At 43.6% G+C, this 19,223-nt stretch overlaps 1 protein-coding gene across 3 annotated transcripts in view; it reads right to left on the reverse strand.

Moving 5' to 3' along the window:
• spg21 (SPG21 abhydrolase domain containing, maspardin) overlaps positions 1 to 13,503 on the reverse strand; it is a 29,121-nt gene extending 15,618 nt beyond the window's left edge. Inside the window, exons 1-5 of one of the 3 annotated variants that reach the window (XM_078427086.1) lie at positions 13,439 to 13,503; positions 9,747 to 9,947; positions 5,831 to 5,925; positions 5,033 to 5,194; positions 3,042 to 3,122 (exon numbers count right to left, since the gene is read on the reverse strand). In XM_078427086.1, coding sequence (XP_078283212.1) covers positions 3,042 to 3,122; positions 5,033 to 5,194; positions 5,831 to 5,893 — 306 coding nt within the window. In that variant the 5' untranslated portion in view covers positions 5,894 to 5,925; positions 9,747 to 9,947; positions 13,439 to 13,503. Of the gene's footprint in view, positions 1 to 3,041; positions 3,123 to 5,032; positions 5,195 to 5,830; positions 5,926 to 9,746; positions 9,948 to 10,285; positions 10,348 to 11,900; positions 11,925 to 13,438 lie in introns of those variants that run through there. The other 2 variants (XM_078427088.1, XM_078427087.1) reach the window with 2 other exon arrangements.
• Between the last annotated feature and the right edge of the window lie 5,720 nt (positions 13,504 to 19,223).

Below are 19,223 nucleotides of genomic sequence, written 5' to 3' on the forward strand. Positions count from 1 at the left end.
GTGAGACCGCACCTGGAGTATTGTGTGCAGTTTTGGTCTCCTAACCTGAGGAAAGACGTTCTTGCCTTAGAGGGAGTACAGAGAAGGTTCACCAGATTGATCCCTGGGATGGCGGGACTTACATATGAGGAAAGACTGGATAGACTGGGCTTGTACTCGCTGGAATTTAGAAGACTGAGGGGGGATCTTATAGAAACATATAAAATTCTTAAGGGGTTGGAGAGGCTAGATGCGGGAAGATTGTTCCCGATGTTGGGGGAGTCCAGAACCAGGGGTCACAGCTTAAGGATAAGGGGGAAGTCTTTTAGGACTGAGATGAAAAAACATTTCTTCACACAGAGAGTGGTGAGTCTGTGGAATTCTCTGCCACAGAAGGTAGTTGAGGCCAGTTCATTGGCTATATTTAAGAGGGAGTTAGATGTGGCCCTTTTTGCTAAAGGGATCAGGGGATATGGAGAGAAGGCAGGTACAGGCTACTGAGCTGGATGATCAGCCATGATCATATTGAATGGCGGTGCAGGCTCGAAGGGCCGAATGGCCTACTCCTGCACCTATTTTCTATGTTTCTATGTTTCTATTCCTCTCATGATTTTGTACACCTCTATAAGATCACCCCTCATCCTCCTGCACTATCTTTCCTATAACAAGGTGCCCAGAACTGAACACAATATTCTAAATGCAGTCTCACCAACATCTTATACAACTGCAACATGACCTCCCAACTTCTATACTCAGTACTCTGACTGATGAAGGCCAAAACGCCAAAAGCCTTTTTGACCACCTTCAAGGAACCATGCACCTGTTTTGAAGTCTGAAGAAGGGTCTCGACCTGAAACGTCACCCATTTCTTCTCTCCAGAGATGCTGCCTGTCCCACTGAGTTACTCTAGCATTTTGTGTCCAGTTGTACTGCTCGATCCCTCTGCTCTACAACACTACCCAGACGCCTACCATTTAGGTCCTGGCCTTGATCAACGTCCCAAAATGCAACACCTCACACTTCTCTGTACTGAATTCCATCAACCATTCCTCTGCCCACCAGGCCAATCGATCCAGATCCTGCTGCAATCTTTCACAACCATCTTCACTATCTGCAAAACCATTAACTTTTGTGTCATCAGCAAACTTGCTAATCTTGCTGTGTATGTTCTCATCCAAATCATTGATGTAGATGACAATCAGATCTACCAAAGTGAATAATGTTTCTCCCAATAACATTCCCTTAACAAATCAACCCTGGTTCTTTGTATTTACATTTTTTAATTGTTTTATTACACTGAGCCACAACCGTTCATGCTTTCATTGGAAATTTACACAAGGAGCCCCTTTCAATCCATCACATTAAAGTTCAGTAAAAATGAACTACTGTATTCAACACGATCTTATCTTTCTGCACGATGAACGTTCCTGCGAATCATGGCACTGCAGGTATACGTCAATTATAACAAGGCCAGGTTTTTTGCCTTTACCACCTTTATGTCAGTGTGCTGCATTTACAATGAAACAGATCATCTCTACAGATGACGCCTGACATGTTCAACATTTCCAAGCACTTGTTTTTTATGTTACAGCAGTGAGGGTATATTAATTATAGGTAAATTAGTTACAGCAGAGATTTAAAAGAACTGGGAGAGGCAACGAGCCTGTACCTGCTGGTGTTTAGAAGGATGAGGGGGGATATCATGGAAACATAACGAATAGTGAAAGGCTCAGATAGAGTGGATGTGGAGAGGATGTTTCCACTAGTGGGAGAGTCTAGGACCAGAGGACACAGTCTCAGAATAAATTATGTATTTTTGAATGGAGATGAGGAGGAATCTCTTTAGCCAGAGGGTGGTGAATCTGTGGAATTCATTGCCACAGATGCACAGTCATTGGATATTTTTAAAGTGGAGATGATAGGCTCTTAATTAGTGTGGGCGCAAAGGTTATGGGGAGAAGGCAGGAGAATGGGGTTGAGAAGGAAACATAGATCAGCCATGATCGAATGGCAGGGCAGACTCGATGGGCTGCATGTCCTAATTCTGTTCCTATGTTTTAAGAAGGAATCCACAGGAAGGGCTGACTCAGCAAGGCAGCTAATATCATTAAGGGCCCACACCTGGCCATGCTCTATTGCGACTGCTACCATCAGCTAGAATGCACAGGAGCTTGAAAACCATTACCTCTAGGTTCAAGAACAGTTACTTCCCATCAACAATCAGGTTCTTGAACCACCCTGCACAACCCTAACCACAACTCTACTGAACTACTATGGACTTTGCACCACTATGGTTGATTTTCACACTTAGTTTTTTGCACTCTCATGGTCTAGTTTACTTGGAATAACTAATAATGTATTGTATATTTACCATTGTTGTTTAATGTGTCTGTAAAGCTGTAGCAAGTACAAAGTTCATTGTTCCGATTCACATCCGGTGCATCTGACAAATAAACACTCTTGACTCTTGTTCCATATTTCCTTGCCTTGATCTACCACCTAAATTTGGTTCCTCACACTTCTCTGCCCAACTGACTTCCTGTATCCTCATGAAGTCAGAAACAATCCTACCCCCCCCCCCTATCAGACACATGGTAAACATCGGCATCATCTGTCTCCACCTCCAGGGCTGAATCAGTAGCATAAAGTACAAAAGCTACCGAGCCTTATGTATTCTACAGTATGAAAATACCTGGCCATTGCTACTCCCTGATTTCTGCCAACAAGCCAATCTTTGGTTCAATGTGCCACTCTTGTTTGGATCCTTTACTTAAATCTGCGCATCCCTGCCAAGTCTTTTACTCCTCATTTAATTATCCAAGTGTACATTTATCTTAATCTCTAAAAATACAGCCTTACATTGCAGTGCAAATCATTTGGCAGTTATATACACATTTGTCAATTCTCCAAATCTATTGTGACATGTTCTTCGCCTATAGTACTTACAGCTACAATTTGATGTCATCAATACATTTAAAAATTGTACAGCAAACTCTTCGTTCATATCATTAATATACTGAATGAAACATATTTTGTATTAAATACAATAGTCATGCACTGACCTTATCCAGCTGCAGATGATCTAAAAGTTTCCTGAATCCATCACAAAATTCAAGGATGTCCCAATAAACGGGATACTGTAACTATAAGAAAAAACAGTCAAAAACAGAACATTCCAATCCACTATTGTGCAATTATAACATTTAAGTACCAAAGGTTGCCATGTCTCTCTCCGTTTAAACCTCCAATGAAGCTGGCTTTTCTCTTTTATTTGCATCCATCTTTCCTTTTAAACACCAATCCAATTTGCTCAAGGAACACATCAAGACTTCTGCATAAACAGCAGGGAAATTATAAACTGGCCCTGACTGAAATTTGTTGAGATTCAAATATTTTACAGTAAATCAGCAGCGATGTCTACAAAAATATATAAAAACAAAATGCCAAAATGATAAGCTCTTCATCTGAATGTGTACAGCAATTGAAACCTAACTGATGAATTGAGAATGGAAATAGACATAATTGGATCAGATCTGACAGCCATTGCAGAGACTTGCCTGCAGGGTGACACAGGTTGGGACCTCAAAAGTGAAGGGTACTCATCTAGAAAGGAGAGGAAGCTAAGAAATTATGTTAATTAAAAATGGTCTTAGTGTTGTAAATTCAGGTAACTAGATTGTGAGCAGTTCGGCTGGAGATGATATAATAAAGGCAAGGTATCACTTGCTGGAATGGTGTCCAGGCCCATCCAATAATAACCACATGTTTGTTAGCAACACAACAATGCTGTTCTAGTAGACCTGCCTGTATTTCAATCTGGAAACTTTGCACAGATGGCAGGTCAGAAGATGGACTATCATTCTAACAATTGCACAGAGAGCAGGACAGAAGATGGACTATCATTTTTTTAAAGTCAGCAATAACAAAAAGGAGGGAAATTTTGCTTTTTGAAACAAAGCCAGTGAAAGGCATAAAAAGGGATAGTAAGAGTTTTTACAGAATTTTTAAAAGTTTACACGTGAGAGTTGATCGTACACAAAGCAAGCAATGGCGTTTGGCCTGCAGCTCAGTCCTGACTTCTGCGATGTAACACCTAGGTGGAAAATTCAAGAACAAGCTGGCCTGGGCTCTGTAGCTAGCTGGTAGTCCTCCATGGAACTTTTGCCTTATGAGCTGCAGTCCGATCCCAAATATCTAATACCAAAAGAGGCCATTCAGTCTCAAGTTCCACTGCACTGGCCTTTCCCTTTATGCCTGCAATTCTTCTCTGCAGTGTGCTGGAAGGTTCAATGTCAGAATGCTTTTGCATTCAAGAAGCAACGAGCTCTTTTCAATAGCAGAATGAGTGAGGTAAGCATTTTTGTATAATAACAAATGTGGCATTGTGACACACAGATAGGGCAAAGTGATAACGAACAGAGAGAGAAGTAAATGAACAATTATTGGTAGTTGACCCACTGTGATACTGGAGACACTGGAACTGTTTCAGAGATATGGATTAGCATCAGGGTGACATGAAAACAAAAAGCAATCATATGAACCTTTTTAATTGCAAGACCGACACAAACATAGGTAATATCATTACCTATACCTAATTATCATCACCTAATAGGTAATATACATCGATTTGTACCAGCATCTGCAGTTATTTTCATAGGTAATATCATTTACAACATTACAATAGTTCAACTATTAATACCCGAACATAGAAAACATAGAAAAAAAGGTGCAGGAGTAGGCCATTCGGCCCTTCGAGTCAGCACCGCCATTCAATATGATCATGGCTGATCATCTAAAATCAGTACCCCGTTCAAGCTTTATCCCCATATCCCTTGATTCCTTTTGCCCTAAGAGCTAAATTTAACTCCCTCTTGAAAACATCCAGTGAATTGGCCTCCAATGCTTTCTGTGGCAGAGAATTCCACAGATTCACAACTCTCCAGATGATAGAAAACCGTGCAAGAATGTTAAATTGTGGTAAAATGGTCATTTAAAGAAAGCAACTACACTTCTATTATTATACTTCAAGTTCCTGCTGGTTAGTCATACTTACAGTGATAACTCTGTAACCCCAACCAGTTAGGGCTAAAATCTGTTGGAAAAATACATCTGCAGTTCCACTGACCGGGGGAAGAAACATAATTGGACACCTTATGTTTCTGGGCCCAGCATCATAAAGGGACCACACTTTACTGTCATCATCATCCACTATTATCTGTAAAAAGGGAATACAATTCAAAGTTAATTCCAAATCTGAACTAGAATAAATCTGAAATTATTAAGCTTTATTTGCATCCTATGTACCAACATTCACTTAGCTCTGGGAATAAAAATGACGCCTGCATTCATTGCTGAGCATTGCACTGGCTAGTACCTCTCAGTCTGCTTTCTGAGTGACCCTTAAACCGAGAATTATAGCAAGTCCAGAACCTGTTTCTCCAAGTGAGAGTTAGATTTGGATTGTGGGAACAATTCTGGGCAAAGAACCCAAAGCACTGAGACACTCCAGAATGCAAACATCTGCCAAACTGCTGCTTTGGAGTCAATTCAGAGCATGGAGCCTTGGCACCTCACCATCCCATCCTCCATTCCCAGCACACACAAACACTGACTTAAACATTGTCACTCATCAACCACTCTACTACCAAGCTGCAACTCTGCCATCATCAATCTCCTCCCTCCATCACCATCCATTGCTCCCCAACACCCGCTTCCTTCACAACTAACAACTATCTTGTAGAGCAATCATTTGAATAGTTTAGATTTAAAACATGTGCAGAGAAACACTTTTGCCCCCAAAAAGCTCTCTCTTCCATCCCGATATACTGACACGGCAACAAACAGTACTTGCCTTTTTCAATGGGACTGTACTCCGGAACCAATTATAATCAGGGGAGACCTTTATCTCACCCATTGCGAATAAAACATCTAACGTAATAAGTGTGCCTAAAGTGAACAAACAATTATGTTATTGAGATATTTACTTAGAAATATTGTTTGAATTATTATTTTATCTTTTGCAACATATTTTAAGGACAGCAAATTGATACATCATTTTTTTCTATGCAAAAGCCTTTGACAAGGTTCCACATAGGAGATTAGTGGGCAAAATTAGAGCACATGGTATTGGAGGTAGGGTACTGACATGGATAGAAAATTGTTTGACAGACAGAAAGCAAAGAGTGGGGATAAATGGGTCCCGTTCAGAATGGCAGGCAGTAACTAGTGGGGTACCGCAAGGCTCAGTGCTGGGACTGCAGCTATTTACAATATACATTAATGACTTGGATGAAGGGATTAAAAGTACCATTAGCAAATTTGCAGATGATACAAAGCTGGGTGGTAGTGTGAACTGTGAAGAAGATGCTATGAGGTTGCAGGGTGACCTGGACAGGTTGTGTGAGTGGGCGGATGCATGGCAGATGCAGTTTAATGTGGATAAGTGTGAGGTTATCCACATTGGTGGTAAGAATAGGAAGGCAGAGTATTATCTGAATGGTGTCAAGTTAGGAACAGGGGACGTACAACGAGATCTGGGTGTCCTAGTGCATCAGTCACTGAAAGGAAGCATGCAGGTACAGCAGGCAGTGAAGAAAGCCAATGGAATGTTGGCCTTCATAACAAGAGGAGTTGAGTATAGGAGCAAAGAGGTCCTTCTGCAGTTGTACAGGGCCCTAGTGAGACCGCACCTGTAGTACTGTGTGCAGTTTTGGTCTCCAAATTTGAGGAAGGATATTCTTGCTATTGAGGGCGTGCAGCGTAGGTTTTCTAGGTTAATTCCCAGAATGGCGGGACTATCATATGTTGAAAGACTGGAGCGACTAGGCTTGTATACACTGGAATTTAGAAGGATGAGAGATCTTATCGAAACGTATAAGATTATTAAGGGGTTGGACACGTTAGAAGCAGGAAACATGTTCCCAATGTTGGGAGAGTCCAGAACAAGGGGCCACAGTTTAAGAATAAGGGGTAGGCCATTTAGAACTGAAATGAGGAAAAACTTTTTCAGTCAGAGAGTTGTGAATCTGTGTAATTCTCTGCCTCAGAAGGCAGTGGAGGCCAATTCTCTGAATGCATTCAAGAGAGAGCTAGATAGAGCTCTTAAGGATAGCGGAGTCAGGGGGTATGGGGAGAAGGCAGGAGCGGGGTACTGATTGAGAATGATCTGCCATGATCACATTGAATGGCGGTGCTGGCTCGAAGGGCCGAATGGCCTCCCCCTGCACCTATTGTCTATTGTCAAAAAAGTCAGTACATGTGCAACAAGAAAGTGATATAAAGGTGCATCTTCACTGAGCCTTTGGGGAGGGAGGGCAAGTTCATGAGGCAATCACTGAAGAATAAGGAGTTTTCCATGAACGTACGGTGGGTACACTCGGTTTATTTGTATTGCTGGTCAGCTGTGGTACTGTGCGCATAGGAATAGTATAAAAACAGTAGAAGTACCAGGAATCAGCCCAGGGCCTCTTCCACCATTCATTAAAATCAAAAAATGATTTGGTCCCTGCTTCAAATATACTTAATAACTGAATATTCATGGATCTCACAGGTGGACAATACCAAAAGATTTACCATACTCAGGATGAATACATTTATGTTCGTCTCTGTCTCGAAGGACATCACCTTTTCTCAACCCCAAGTTCTAGACAGCTCAGTTGCCATCTAAGATGCCAAATGTTGTTTGTTTCAATGAGATTGCTTCTCAATCTTTTAAACTCTTGACAATTGAAGCCCATCTACGTAATTTCTCCTCGTTGGACAACATCAATCCCTCCCTACCTCCCCCTTCCCAATCCCAAGAATGGCAGAGTTGAAGGAGTTCCATGAGGTCTGTCAGGTTGATATCAAAGGTGGGGAATGTTAGTTATATGGAGAGTAGAAGACAGTTGGAATTGTTAGCTTCAGAAGGTTAATGAGAGATCTAATAGAAATACACAAAAATTGTGAGGGTTTATTAATTGAAGTCAGGGGAAACTTGCCACTGGGAAATGAGTTGATATATCATTGGCAAAATTATGGAAAAATAAATCACTTCATGCAGATGGTCAGTAAGACCCAGATGAACTACTTAAAAGAGCAGTATTTACGGAGTTCTAGTGTGGTGAGCTCAAATTCAAGACCTCCAAACAAAGAGCCATAGCAGACAGGACAGATCAGATAGTCTTGTGTAATATTGATTCAATAAAAGCAAGAACTACGAAGGGGAAGCCATACAGTACCTTGAGCCTATTCCAACACTCAAAAGATCAAGAATAATCTGACTATTGGCCTCAACACCACCCTGATTCTGACTCGGTATCCACAGCTCTCTGAAGTGGAGAAATCAAATTCACAACCCTCAGAAGAATTCCCGATTTCAGTTTCAAGTGTGTGTCCCTTCGTCCTGAGGTATGAACTCAATTTGTGATTCAGACAAAACATTCTCTCAGCATTTACCCTCAGGGTCTTATATGGAATAATGGTGGAAGTATGAGAATCCCAAAAAGCAGTTGGCAGACTGACTGCACGCTTCACAGGCTTGACTTTCTTTCATTCTATTCAACTCCAGCCTAAGCTCGTTCATCATCTACTTATTGGGAGGGTTAGGGAGATAAAAACCACCAACAGTGAAAATATCTTTTAAAATGTTTTGCAGGGGTTAAAAACAAATTTGTTTAATTAGTTTCTGTAAGGAATTGGAAGAATATTTTCTACTCTTTACTCTCATTGCCAGATTCTACTTGATGTTTTATCTAAGCAGAAACATTGCGGTATTTCTGCTTGATGTTTTATCTAAGTGAACACTTTCCACGAACAAGCAGAGGCATGAGCACCACTATTCCTTCCTCTCCTCTCCTCTCACGTTGGCTGATCAACCATCATGTCACCTACTTGACAATGGCTGCAGTCCCTTTCACTATTACCTTCTTCCATATTCAATGACAAATACCATTTAGAATATGATGAATTCATGGGACTCCTGCACTATCCAACTTATTCTCGTAGTCTGTATTGCAGTCACCAATCCTTCTCTGCCTGATAATACTTCAACGATTGGATTAGTAACTCCTGGAACATGTTATCCACATGAAGAAAACAGGGAACTTCTCAAACATGTAAAAATCTATGGGACTTCCCCTCAATATTTCCATTAAATTTATTTATTCAATTTCCACATATTAATAGTCACTGTTAAACCATGCAGAGGAGAACTTCAGTTATTCATTAACACCATAAGAGATCTGACCACTGATACGTTTGGTGCAATACTGAAGCCACACAAGCCATTTCTAGATATGGCATAGAGGTAATGACTGAACGCCCACATTTAAACAATAAGTGCAGAAGAACCATATTAACTTTTACCAATGAAAAGGCTCCTAATAAAAACATATACATTGTACAAGGTTAAGTACCAAGGAACATTCCAAACACATTACATGAGTTAGCATGCATTTTTGGAAAGACAAGAAATAATCTTGTCAAAACTGGAGTGTTGTCACTTTTGCCACACACAGAATCAACCATTTAAAAGGTCTTTATCCCTCAGGTATGGCAGAATCAGTTCCAAGTTATTGACAAGAGTCTGTATATTTCAATAAATTCAACTTAAAGTAATACATTAATAGATTGCAACAAAAGGGCACAACCCTAAAGTACCACAGAGACGTGAAACAGCAGTTAAATACTAGTACAGTGTGATCAAACTGGAATTTGGTTTAACTAGGGGCTCCGTGGCACTACAGATACTCAAGTTTTGCTTTCTAAACAAGGAGAGTTACTCTCACCTATATGTTAGGCAGGTTGGTGATTGGTGGTTATACTGGCGATGGACATGGAAATCCCAATTCTGCCCGTGATAATTCTTCTGTGGTACGCAGCGTGGAAGACCAGACACATCCGCTGAGAGGAGGTATCACTCAGGAGGTTTCACTAAGCTCAACCTGAAGCCACGAAGTTTCATATAATGTATTTCAAAATATTATACTCTGAAAGAAATCAAATTTAAATGTAAATGAATCAACATTAATTGTTTTTGTCTCTTTAGTGAAGCTATTCTGTAGATCACAATGTACTAATTGAAATAATAATCACAGACAGATTTTGAATTTACTCTCCTTCAAGTCATATGGCACACACTGAGCCTTGAGTACCTTTACAAATAGAAATCACACAACTCCACCACAACTGAACAGACAAAATCCCTGGTCCAGATTAACTGCACTCAAGGATACCTATGAAATTATAGTTAAGATAATGGAGGGATTATTTTCCATTCATAAAAATCCAACATTTCTTTTCCCCAGAGGTTTGCAAATGAACTTACTATTAAAGAATAGCAAAGAGGACACCAGTCCAAATCACTGAGGCTAGTAGACACCTGGCTTTCTGGTGGACAATCACATGGTTAGAGCAATCATGGCCGATTTACTGGGCATAATTAACTTTGTTGTGGTACTGTGTGAGTAGACAAAAGTGTTACAGTGAATAAGGTCTCAGCATACTTCCATAAGGCTTATCAGCAGGAGAGTGAAAGATCATTGATCTTCTCTTTCCACAGATGTACCTGTCTACTCTGTTCAGTATCTCCAGCATTTTCTGGTTTCATTTATATAAATATTTTAAGCACCAATACATCTAGAAAGTTGGACAAATGTAAGGCCAGACCATGCATACCATACATGCAACTTGTGTGCAGTGTGTTCATCGGTTAGTGTCAAATGAGTCATTTGCATGGAAAAGGATACATTTATTCTCTTTGACATTGTAATATGTCCCAATACCTTGAACCAAAAAAAAGCAAAATCTGATCCAAAACCAAAGGAAGAGTATTTCTACCGGAAATCAAACGCTCAGTCAAATCGTAGTAGAACATTCATCTTAAAAGTAGAAAGGGTTCATGGAGTAAATTCCATTGCTTGAAGGTTGAGTCTGGGCAGCACAGTGTTGGAACCACCACTTCACAATGCCAGAGACCCAGGTTCAATCATGATCTCAAGTGCAGTCTGTGTGAACTTTGTGTGTTCTCCCTGCAACCACATGCATTTCTTCCCACACCCTAATGATGTGCATGTCTGTAGGTTATTAGGCTGCTGTAAATTGCCCCCAGTGTGTAGGCAAGCATTAAATCTGAGAGAAGCCAAGGAGAAATGCAAAGAAAAAATGGGATTAGTGAAAATGGATGGTTGATGGTTAGCACAGACCCAATAACCTGAAGGGCCCACTTCTGTGCTGCAGGGTTAAGTCAGAAAGTCATGGGATAACAAAGTGGGTTGTCAAGAACAGGAAGACAAATTGTAATAACAGGAAACTGCAGATGCTGGTTTATACCAAAGATAGACATAAAATCATAAACGTTAGATGTTTGGATATAGAAAAAGCAGAAGAACTTGAAAATGTTAATGACTATTTTAAAATGTAAACTTTGCTTGATCAGATGTGGGTGCAAACTCAATGAACAAATTCATGGGCAGACAGGATGGCACAATAGACAATAGGTGCGAGCCAGCACCGCCATTCATTGTGATAACTGATCATCCACAATCAGTACCCCTTTCCTGCCTTCTCCCCATATCCCTTGACTCCGCTATCTTTAAGAGCCCCGTCTAACTCTCTCTTGAAAGCATCCAGAGAATTGGCCTCCACTGCCTTCTGAGGCAGAGAATTCCACAGATTCACAACTCTCTGGGTGAAAAAGTTTTTCCTCATCTCCGTTCTAAATGGCCTACCCCTTATTCTTAAACTGTGGCCCCTGGTTCTGGACTCCCCCAACATCGGGAACATGTTTCTTGCCTCTAGCATGTCCAATCCCTTAATACTCTTATATGTTTCAATAAGATCCCCTCTCATCCTTCTAAATTCCTGTGTATACAAACTGATACCACCAAACTGATCTCCCGGTGGCCGAGCACTTCAACTCCCCCTCCCATTCCCAGTCTGACCTTTCTGTCATGGGCCTCCTCCAGTGCCATAGTGAGGCCCACCGGAAATTGGAGGAACAGCACCTCATATTTCGCCTGGGCAGCTTGCAGCCCAGTGGTATGAACATCGACTTCTCCAACTTTAGATAGTTCCTCTGTCCCTCCCTTCCCATCCTCCTTCCCAGATCTCCCTCTATCTTCCTGTCTCCACCTATATCCTTCCTTTGTCCCGCCCCCCTGACATCAGCCTGAAGAAGGGTCTCGACCCGAAACGTCACCCATTCCTTCTCTCCCGAGATGCTGCCTGACCTGCTGAGTTACTCCAGCATTTTGTGAATAAACCTGTGTATACAAGCCCAGTTGTTCACATTCGGCCAATGGCCATAGAATTGGCATTAATTAATATTCATAGTAGCGGTAGGACACCATTTACTGAACCATCCCTAAACCTCATTCACTCAACAACTTAACCACATCATTCAATACCATCCCTATTCCCTCACCCAGATCCACCTCCCCCAAACCCTCTGCCATTTTTTTACACCTCCTTTCTACTCCCCTTTCTCTCACGCTATAATTTTAACACCTCCCACACCCTCTTTACTTTCCCCACCTTAATCCTTCCCCTGCCGCCAATGATCTAACTTGCACGGTTCTGAACTCACTGTTTTACAGCTCCATAGCCGCAACTAACCCATCAGCCTTACTTCAAAATGCACTCTTCTACCTAAAACCTTTTGCTAACCTCTCCTTACTTTTTGTTCAATTTCTTCCCATTAGCCTTAACACTGCCTACTCTTTCAACGTCTGATCTCTACCCTAATTACCCCACATCTCAACTCCTCACTGAATCTCTCCCTTTCCCCTCCTACCACACTCTCCTTCCTCGTCAATTCCTTCCACAGATGCTGCTTGAACTGTTCCTCCACCAGGTTTTTTACTCAAGATTCCAGCAGCTGCAGTCTCTTGCCTCATACATCTCCTCTTCCCCATATTCCTGCTTCTACCCCTGAATCCCATCATCTTGTACCCCTCCCCAACCCCATTTCAACATCTCTTTCATACACTCACCTCACCCCAACTGAGCCCACTCCATCTCACCCCCCTCCTACACCTCTCCCCATCACAGCCCACCCCCCCCCCCTCCTGCAGCTCTCCCCATCACAGCCCACCCCCCCCCCTCCTGCAGCTCTCCCCATCACAGCCCACCCCCCCCCCTCCTACACCTCTCCCCATCACAGCCCACCCCCCCCCCCCCTCCTACACCTCTCCCCATCACAGCCCCCCCCCCCCCCCCCCCTCCTGCAGCTCTCCCCTCATCTCCTGCACCCACACCTCACCCCCTCCACCCCAGCTCGTTGTATTCTCTCTCACGGCCTCTCACCACCTCCACACTCTCCCCCTACAGCCCGGCCCCTCTCCCTCTCCCTCTCCCTCTCCCTCTCCCTCTCCATCCAACCCGGCTCCCTTTAGCCCACTCCTGCACCCACCCACCCCGCTCCCCTGCACCCCGTAACCATGTAACGCTCCCCCGCCCCCCTGTCCCCGTCCCCCCGCACCTCATCGTCGCCGCCATCTCCGGCCGGAAGTTGCCGGCTCGTGACCGTCAACGGGCGGCGCATCCGGGCACCTCCAGGGGGCGGGGTTCCGGCGGCGGCGCGCAGCGCACAGGCCCCAGTGGACAGGCCCAATGGTGTAGTACAGGCCCCACGGTGTAGTACAGGCCCCAGTGGACAGGCCCCACGGTGTAGTACAGGCCCAATGGTGTAGTACAGGCCCCACGGTGTAGTACAGGCCCCAGTGGACAGGCCCAATGGTGTAGTACAGGCCCCAGTGGACAGGCCCAATGGTGTAGTACAGGCCCCACGGTGTAGTACAGGCCCCAGTGGACAGGCCCAATGGTGTAGTACAGGCCCCACGGTGTAGTACAGGCCCCAGTGGACAGGCCCCACGGTGCAGTACAGGCCCCACGGTGTAGTACAGGCCCCAGTGGACAGGCCCCACGGTGCAGTACAGGCCCAATGGTGTAGTACAGGCCCCACGGTGCAGTACAGGCCCCACGGTGTAGTACAGGGCTTATGGTGTAGTACAGGGCTCATGGTGTAGTACAGGCCTCATGGTGTAGTACAGGCCTCATGGTGTAGTACAGGCCTCATGGTGTAGTACAGGCCTCATGGTGTAGTACAGGCCTCATAGTGTAGTACAGGCCTCATGGTGTAGTACAGGCCCAATGGCGCAGACAGTACAGGCCTCACGGTGCAGTACAGGCCCAATGGTGTAGTACAGGCCTCACGGTGTACAGTACAGGCCCCACGGTGTACAGTACAGGCCTCATGGTGCAGTACAGGCCTCATGGTGCAGTGGAATGCAGTACTGGCCTCATGGTGTACTGGTGTAATAGTGTAGTGGTCTACAGTTCTAATGGTCCACAGGCCTAATGGTGTGCTGGTCTACTGGCGTAATGGTCCACTGGTGTAAAAGTGTAGTGGTGTACTGGGATAGTGGTCTACTGTTCTAATGGTCTGCTGGTGTAGTGATCCACTGGTGTACTGGTGTAGTGGTCCACTGGCTGAATGGTGTACTGGTCTGCTGGCCTAATGGTGTAGTGATGTACTGGCCTAATGGTCTATTGGTGTACTGGCCTAATGGTGTAGTGGTCCACTGGTATAGTGGACTGCTGGTCACACTACTGGTCGACAGCTAATGGTGTAATGGTCTACTGTTCTAATGGTGCAGTGCTCTACTGGCCCAATGGTCTACTGGTGTACTGGTCTACTGATCGACAGCTAAGATGCGTCAAAGACCTGATGGCCGAGGGTCTGAGTTCTCTCTGACAGTCACACAGGAATGTCAGTATTATTTTCCCTGCACTATTTCCTCCTCAACCTCTCCCTACACACACAATTTGATTCCCTTAATATCTAAACATCTATTGATCTCTGTTTTGGATACTCAAATCAGGTCAGTTCCAGTTTGTTGTCATAAGTATGGTGAGCTACAATGAAAATTCTGTTTGCAGCAGCATCACAGACACATGGACTCAGACAACACTCAAGCACAAATTATCCATAAATCGTATATTAAATTCTGCAAGACAATGAAATGGAGACTGCAAAAGAACAAGATATTAGGGTGAAGCACTATTAGAAGCAAAACAAGGCTATGGCAGTGCAAGAGGTGGTGCATAGAGTTCCATTGCTGAGGTAGGGTTTGGATTGTGCAGGTTGATTCAACATCCTCATTGTAGGAAAGTAATTTCCAGAACTTGGTGGTGTGGGACTTCAATCTTCTTTCCCTCCTGCCGAACGGTAGCAGTGAGAAGAGGGCAGCCTGGATGGTGAGGATCATTGATGATACGTAAATGCCAACTTCTTAAGGTAATAACTTATGTCGATGTTGGGAGGCTGTGTCCATGAGGGACCTGGCCCAGTCCACTATTCTCTGTAGCCTCTTGCATTCCTGTGTGTCAGAATGGCACTGAATATTTTTCCTCGTGTTGATAATAATTCCAAAGAGTCAGTAGTCTCTGAGTGAAGAAATATCTTTTCGTTCTCTCCTGAAAAGCCAAACTCTTATTTTGAAATCATGGCCACCCATTCTAGACATCCAAGAATGGAAACACAATTCCACATCAACAATGTTCAACAAAGCACCTTTACTTTAGACTTTACTTTAGATACAAACAGGCCCTTCAGCCCACCGAGTCAGTCAGTGGCGACCAGCAATCACCTCGTGCACTAACTCTATCCTACACACTAGGGTCAATTTTTTTCCCTTAGCCAATTAACCTCCAAACCAGTTTCAATCCTACTCCAGCCCAGTGTCTGACTTTTTTCCTGGTGATGGACAGATATACTGGTGCTGCCTCCAGCATTCATCAATGCCAGGACTAAATGCATCATCTAATCCCTTGGCCATCCACACCACAGCTGGTCCTCTTGTTGCAAGACCTAATCTGGATGTCTAATGTTAGCAAGTCTCAGAGGGGTATGGAAATTACTTAGACATCCTTTTCTGTAGTTTTTAGTTCATAGCTTGGGAAGTAATTCTACCTCTGAGGTGCTGCTTTTAAACCTTATTATCTACCCATGAGCTGTCTTGAGCTCCACGGGGCTCCTGAATGGCTTTATATCACAATAAAGAACTAGATCCTTGGCCATTCATGGATTGGAATGGAAACCAAGTGGGGAGGTTTAGTTTTAATCTTTCATGTATGAGTTGTTCTAATTGGACAAACTGGAGACAATATTTTTTGTTTCAGACATAATGAGGAAACAGGTTTAGCTTTTGACCCAGTGAATAGCTCCATGTGGTGAGACTAATCTGCCTGACCATGTGCAGAAAGGATTGTGACTGGCTGGATTATGGTGAGAACAGAGGAAGTGACTGTAAGGATGGAAACCCAGCTGCTTATTAAGCAGTTTCAGGCAGGTTTTGCTACTCGAGCACCATTACGATAAGATCCTAGGGAACGTGTTCATTAAAGGACCAGATCACTGGCCCAGAAACAGCATGGACTCTCCAAGTTGGCAGAGGCTGAGCTTCTTCCAGTAGGGAGTGTTGAGAGCTGCAGTTTCATCTGACAATTCTCCAATGTGGTTTGCCCCAAGACCCGGTCTCCTGGAGGCTGATTATCGATTTGCAGAATTACTGAAGAAGGGTCTCGACCCGAAACATCACCCTTTCTCTCCAGAGATGCTGCCTGTCCCGCAGGCCAATAATCCCAAGATGACAATTAAGCAACTTCCCCGAGCAAAGTGGTTTATGGTATTGTACATAAGTAATGGATTTTGTTAGCTCAAACATTCTAAGGCCAACATATTCTAGGAACAGTAATAGTCTGAAGAAGAGTCCCGACCCGAAAAGTCACCTATCCATGTTCTCCAGAGATGCTGTCTGGCCCACTGAGTTACTCTAGCACTTTGTGTCCATTTGTGTATTAACCAGCATCTGCAGTTCCTTGTTTCTGCAACATAACCTTTCACCAGTGACATTAACATGTCTCAAATGAAGTGAGAATTCCACATAGCAGCAGCACCTCATCTCCTGACCAGGCACTTTGTAGCCTTTTGGATTCAATATCAAAGTTTAAACTTCAGGGCACTTATTTTGTTTGCTTGTGTCAGTTCCGGCCTGTTATGTCACAGGCCAACATTGGTACATTTTTAGTCTCTCTTCATTAGCACCTAATTGTTGGGCACTTACTCCAGTTCTGCGTTTCACAACTTCTATGTTCCTCTGCTGGTGTTTAGTTTATGTTTAGGGATACAACATGGAAACAGCCCTTCAGCCTACTCCGTCCACGCTGCCCATTGATCATCCGTACACTAGATCAAGCAGACCAGACCAGATCAGGGTAGCAGATTTCTTCCCTATAGGATGTCAGTGGACTGGACAGCATTAACAATGACCTCAGATCATTGTAAAGACCTTTCGAAAGCTTTTAAATTTCAGGATTATTTACTTCGATGGAGTGCTGAAGGATCTCAGCAGGTTAGGCAGCATCTGTGGAGGGAATGGATAGATGACGTTTCGGGGCAGGACCTTTCTTCAGATTGTAGTATCTTTGTAATGAGGGGTTAGAACCCTGAAAAGAGAGTTGTGGTGGAACAAAGCCTGGCAAGTGATAGGTGGACATAGCTGGAGGGGAGGGAGAGGTGATTTACAAATGGGTGGAGATGGTGACAAAGGCTCGAGATGAAAAGATATTAATGAGTCTCTTTGTGCCACAATTTAAAGCCAAACATATTAGATTGTTATCAGGGGGTTACATAAATGTCATGGCTTGCTGTTACATGGGGCATTGGGCTTGCTGGTATTTAGCAGATTTCAATGCACCACAACTGAACAAACAAGTGTTTTGGTCAGGTAACTTGTTCGACTTGCCAAATGTTGAAAGATCGCAGTTGTATATAAGTTATAGTTGGCTTCACCTTTTCATGACCATGTAGTTGCTGCTGTAATGTAGAGATGTAGTGGCAAATTTCACATAGCAAGATCCCATAAACAACCACAGGCCTGTTGTCTATTGCAGCCATGTTAGTCAATGGATAAACATTGCCCAGGAGTCAATAACCCAATCACTCTCCTCTCCCCACCCACTCGAGCACCCACACACTGGGTCCCCTCCCTCCACAATTCCCCTCTGCCCACTATCTCTCCAATTTGGTTCCATGCTTTATCTTCCTGTCCGATCAGATTCTATCATCTGCAGCCCCTTTTGCCTCCACCTGTCAGCTCCCAGCCTCTCTCATTATTTCCACCCTTCCTTCCCCCACCTGACTCTACCTGCCAATCAACCCCTCCTCTCTTCAATCCACCTATTGGTTAGTAGTAACCAGGAACTGCAGATACTGTTTCACTAAGAAAAGACACAAAATGCTGGAGTAACTCAGCTGGTCAGGCAACATGCTTGAAGAACATGGATAGGTGATGTTTAGGTCAGTTCTGAAGAAGGGTCCTGACCCTAAATTACCTGTGTCCATGTTCTCCAGAGATGCTGCCTGACCCGCTGAGTTACTCCAGCACTGTGTCTTTCCATCTATTGCTTGCCAGTTCTTGCCCCACCCCCCTATTTCTTAATACTGGCTACCTCTCCTTTACTCTTTCAATCCAGATGAAATCTCCCCACCTAAACGCACTGTGATTTTTAGGAGTGCCAGGAAATTGTCCAAGAACTAAGCAGTATCAGGCATAGCAGCATATCCATACTGATGGGGAGAGGTCTGTACGTTTTATGACTTTCCCTTTGGAAAATGATTGCAACAAATATTAATGTAAGCTACTTAAACTGTCACCAACTATAGTGCAATTTGAGGGGCTAAAAGGGTTTCATTTCATGTCATAATTTATTAAACTGGTCTCAATGGATGGCTGCAAATTGCATAAAAACATTGCAGCAAAACCTTGTAGCTTTTCCGTTGACATTCAGTGATCACAATGAAACTGTTCGAAAGAATTTCTGGGAATTGGCCAAATGCTTTCAGCATTTTAAGAGCTGGGAATAACAATTGGTCTGGGATGCCATTGCTGTGAGGAAACCAGGAAAACATTCGTTTTTAATAGATACACAAACTGGGAAAAAAAGAGCTATAGTGTGCTGTACAATTGTTACAGAATGCTGGATATGGACTAGACATCTAGAGTTATAGAGAGCGCTACAGCATGACAACAGGCCTTTAGGCCCATTGAGTCCGTGTCAATCATCAACTAATCCTATATTATTCCCATTTTCCCCACATTCCCCCCCCCCAGATTCTACCACTCACCTACACACTAACGACAATTTACATTGGCTAATCAGACTTCCAACCCTCACTTCTTTGAGATGTGGGAGGAGTCTGG

This window comes from Rhinoraja longicauda, chromosome 33 (genome assembly GCF_053455715.1).
Source record: "Rhinoraja longicauda isolate Sanriku21f chromosome 33, sRhiLon1.1, whole genome shotgun sequence".
Lineage (NCBI taxonomy): Eukaryota > Metazoa > Chordata > Chondrichthyes > Rajiformes > Arhynchobatidae > Rhinoraja > Rhinoraja longicauda.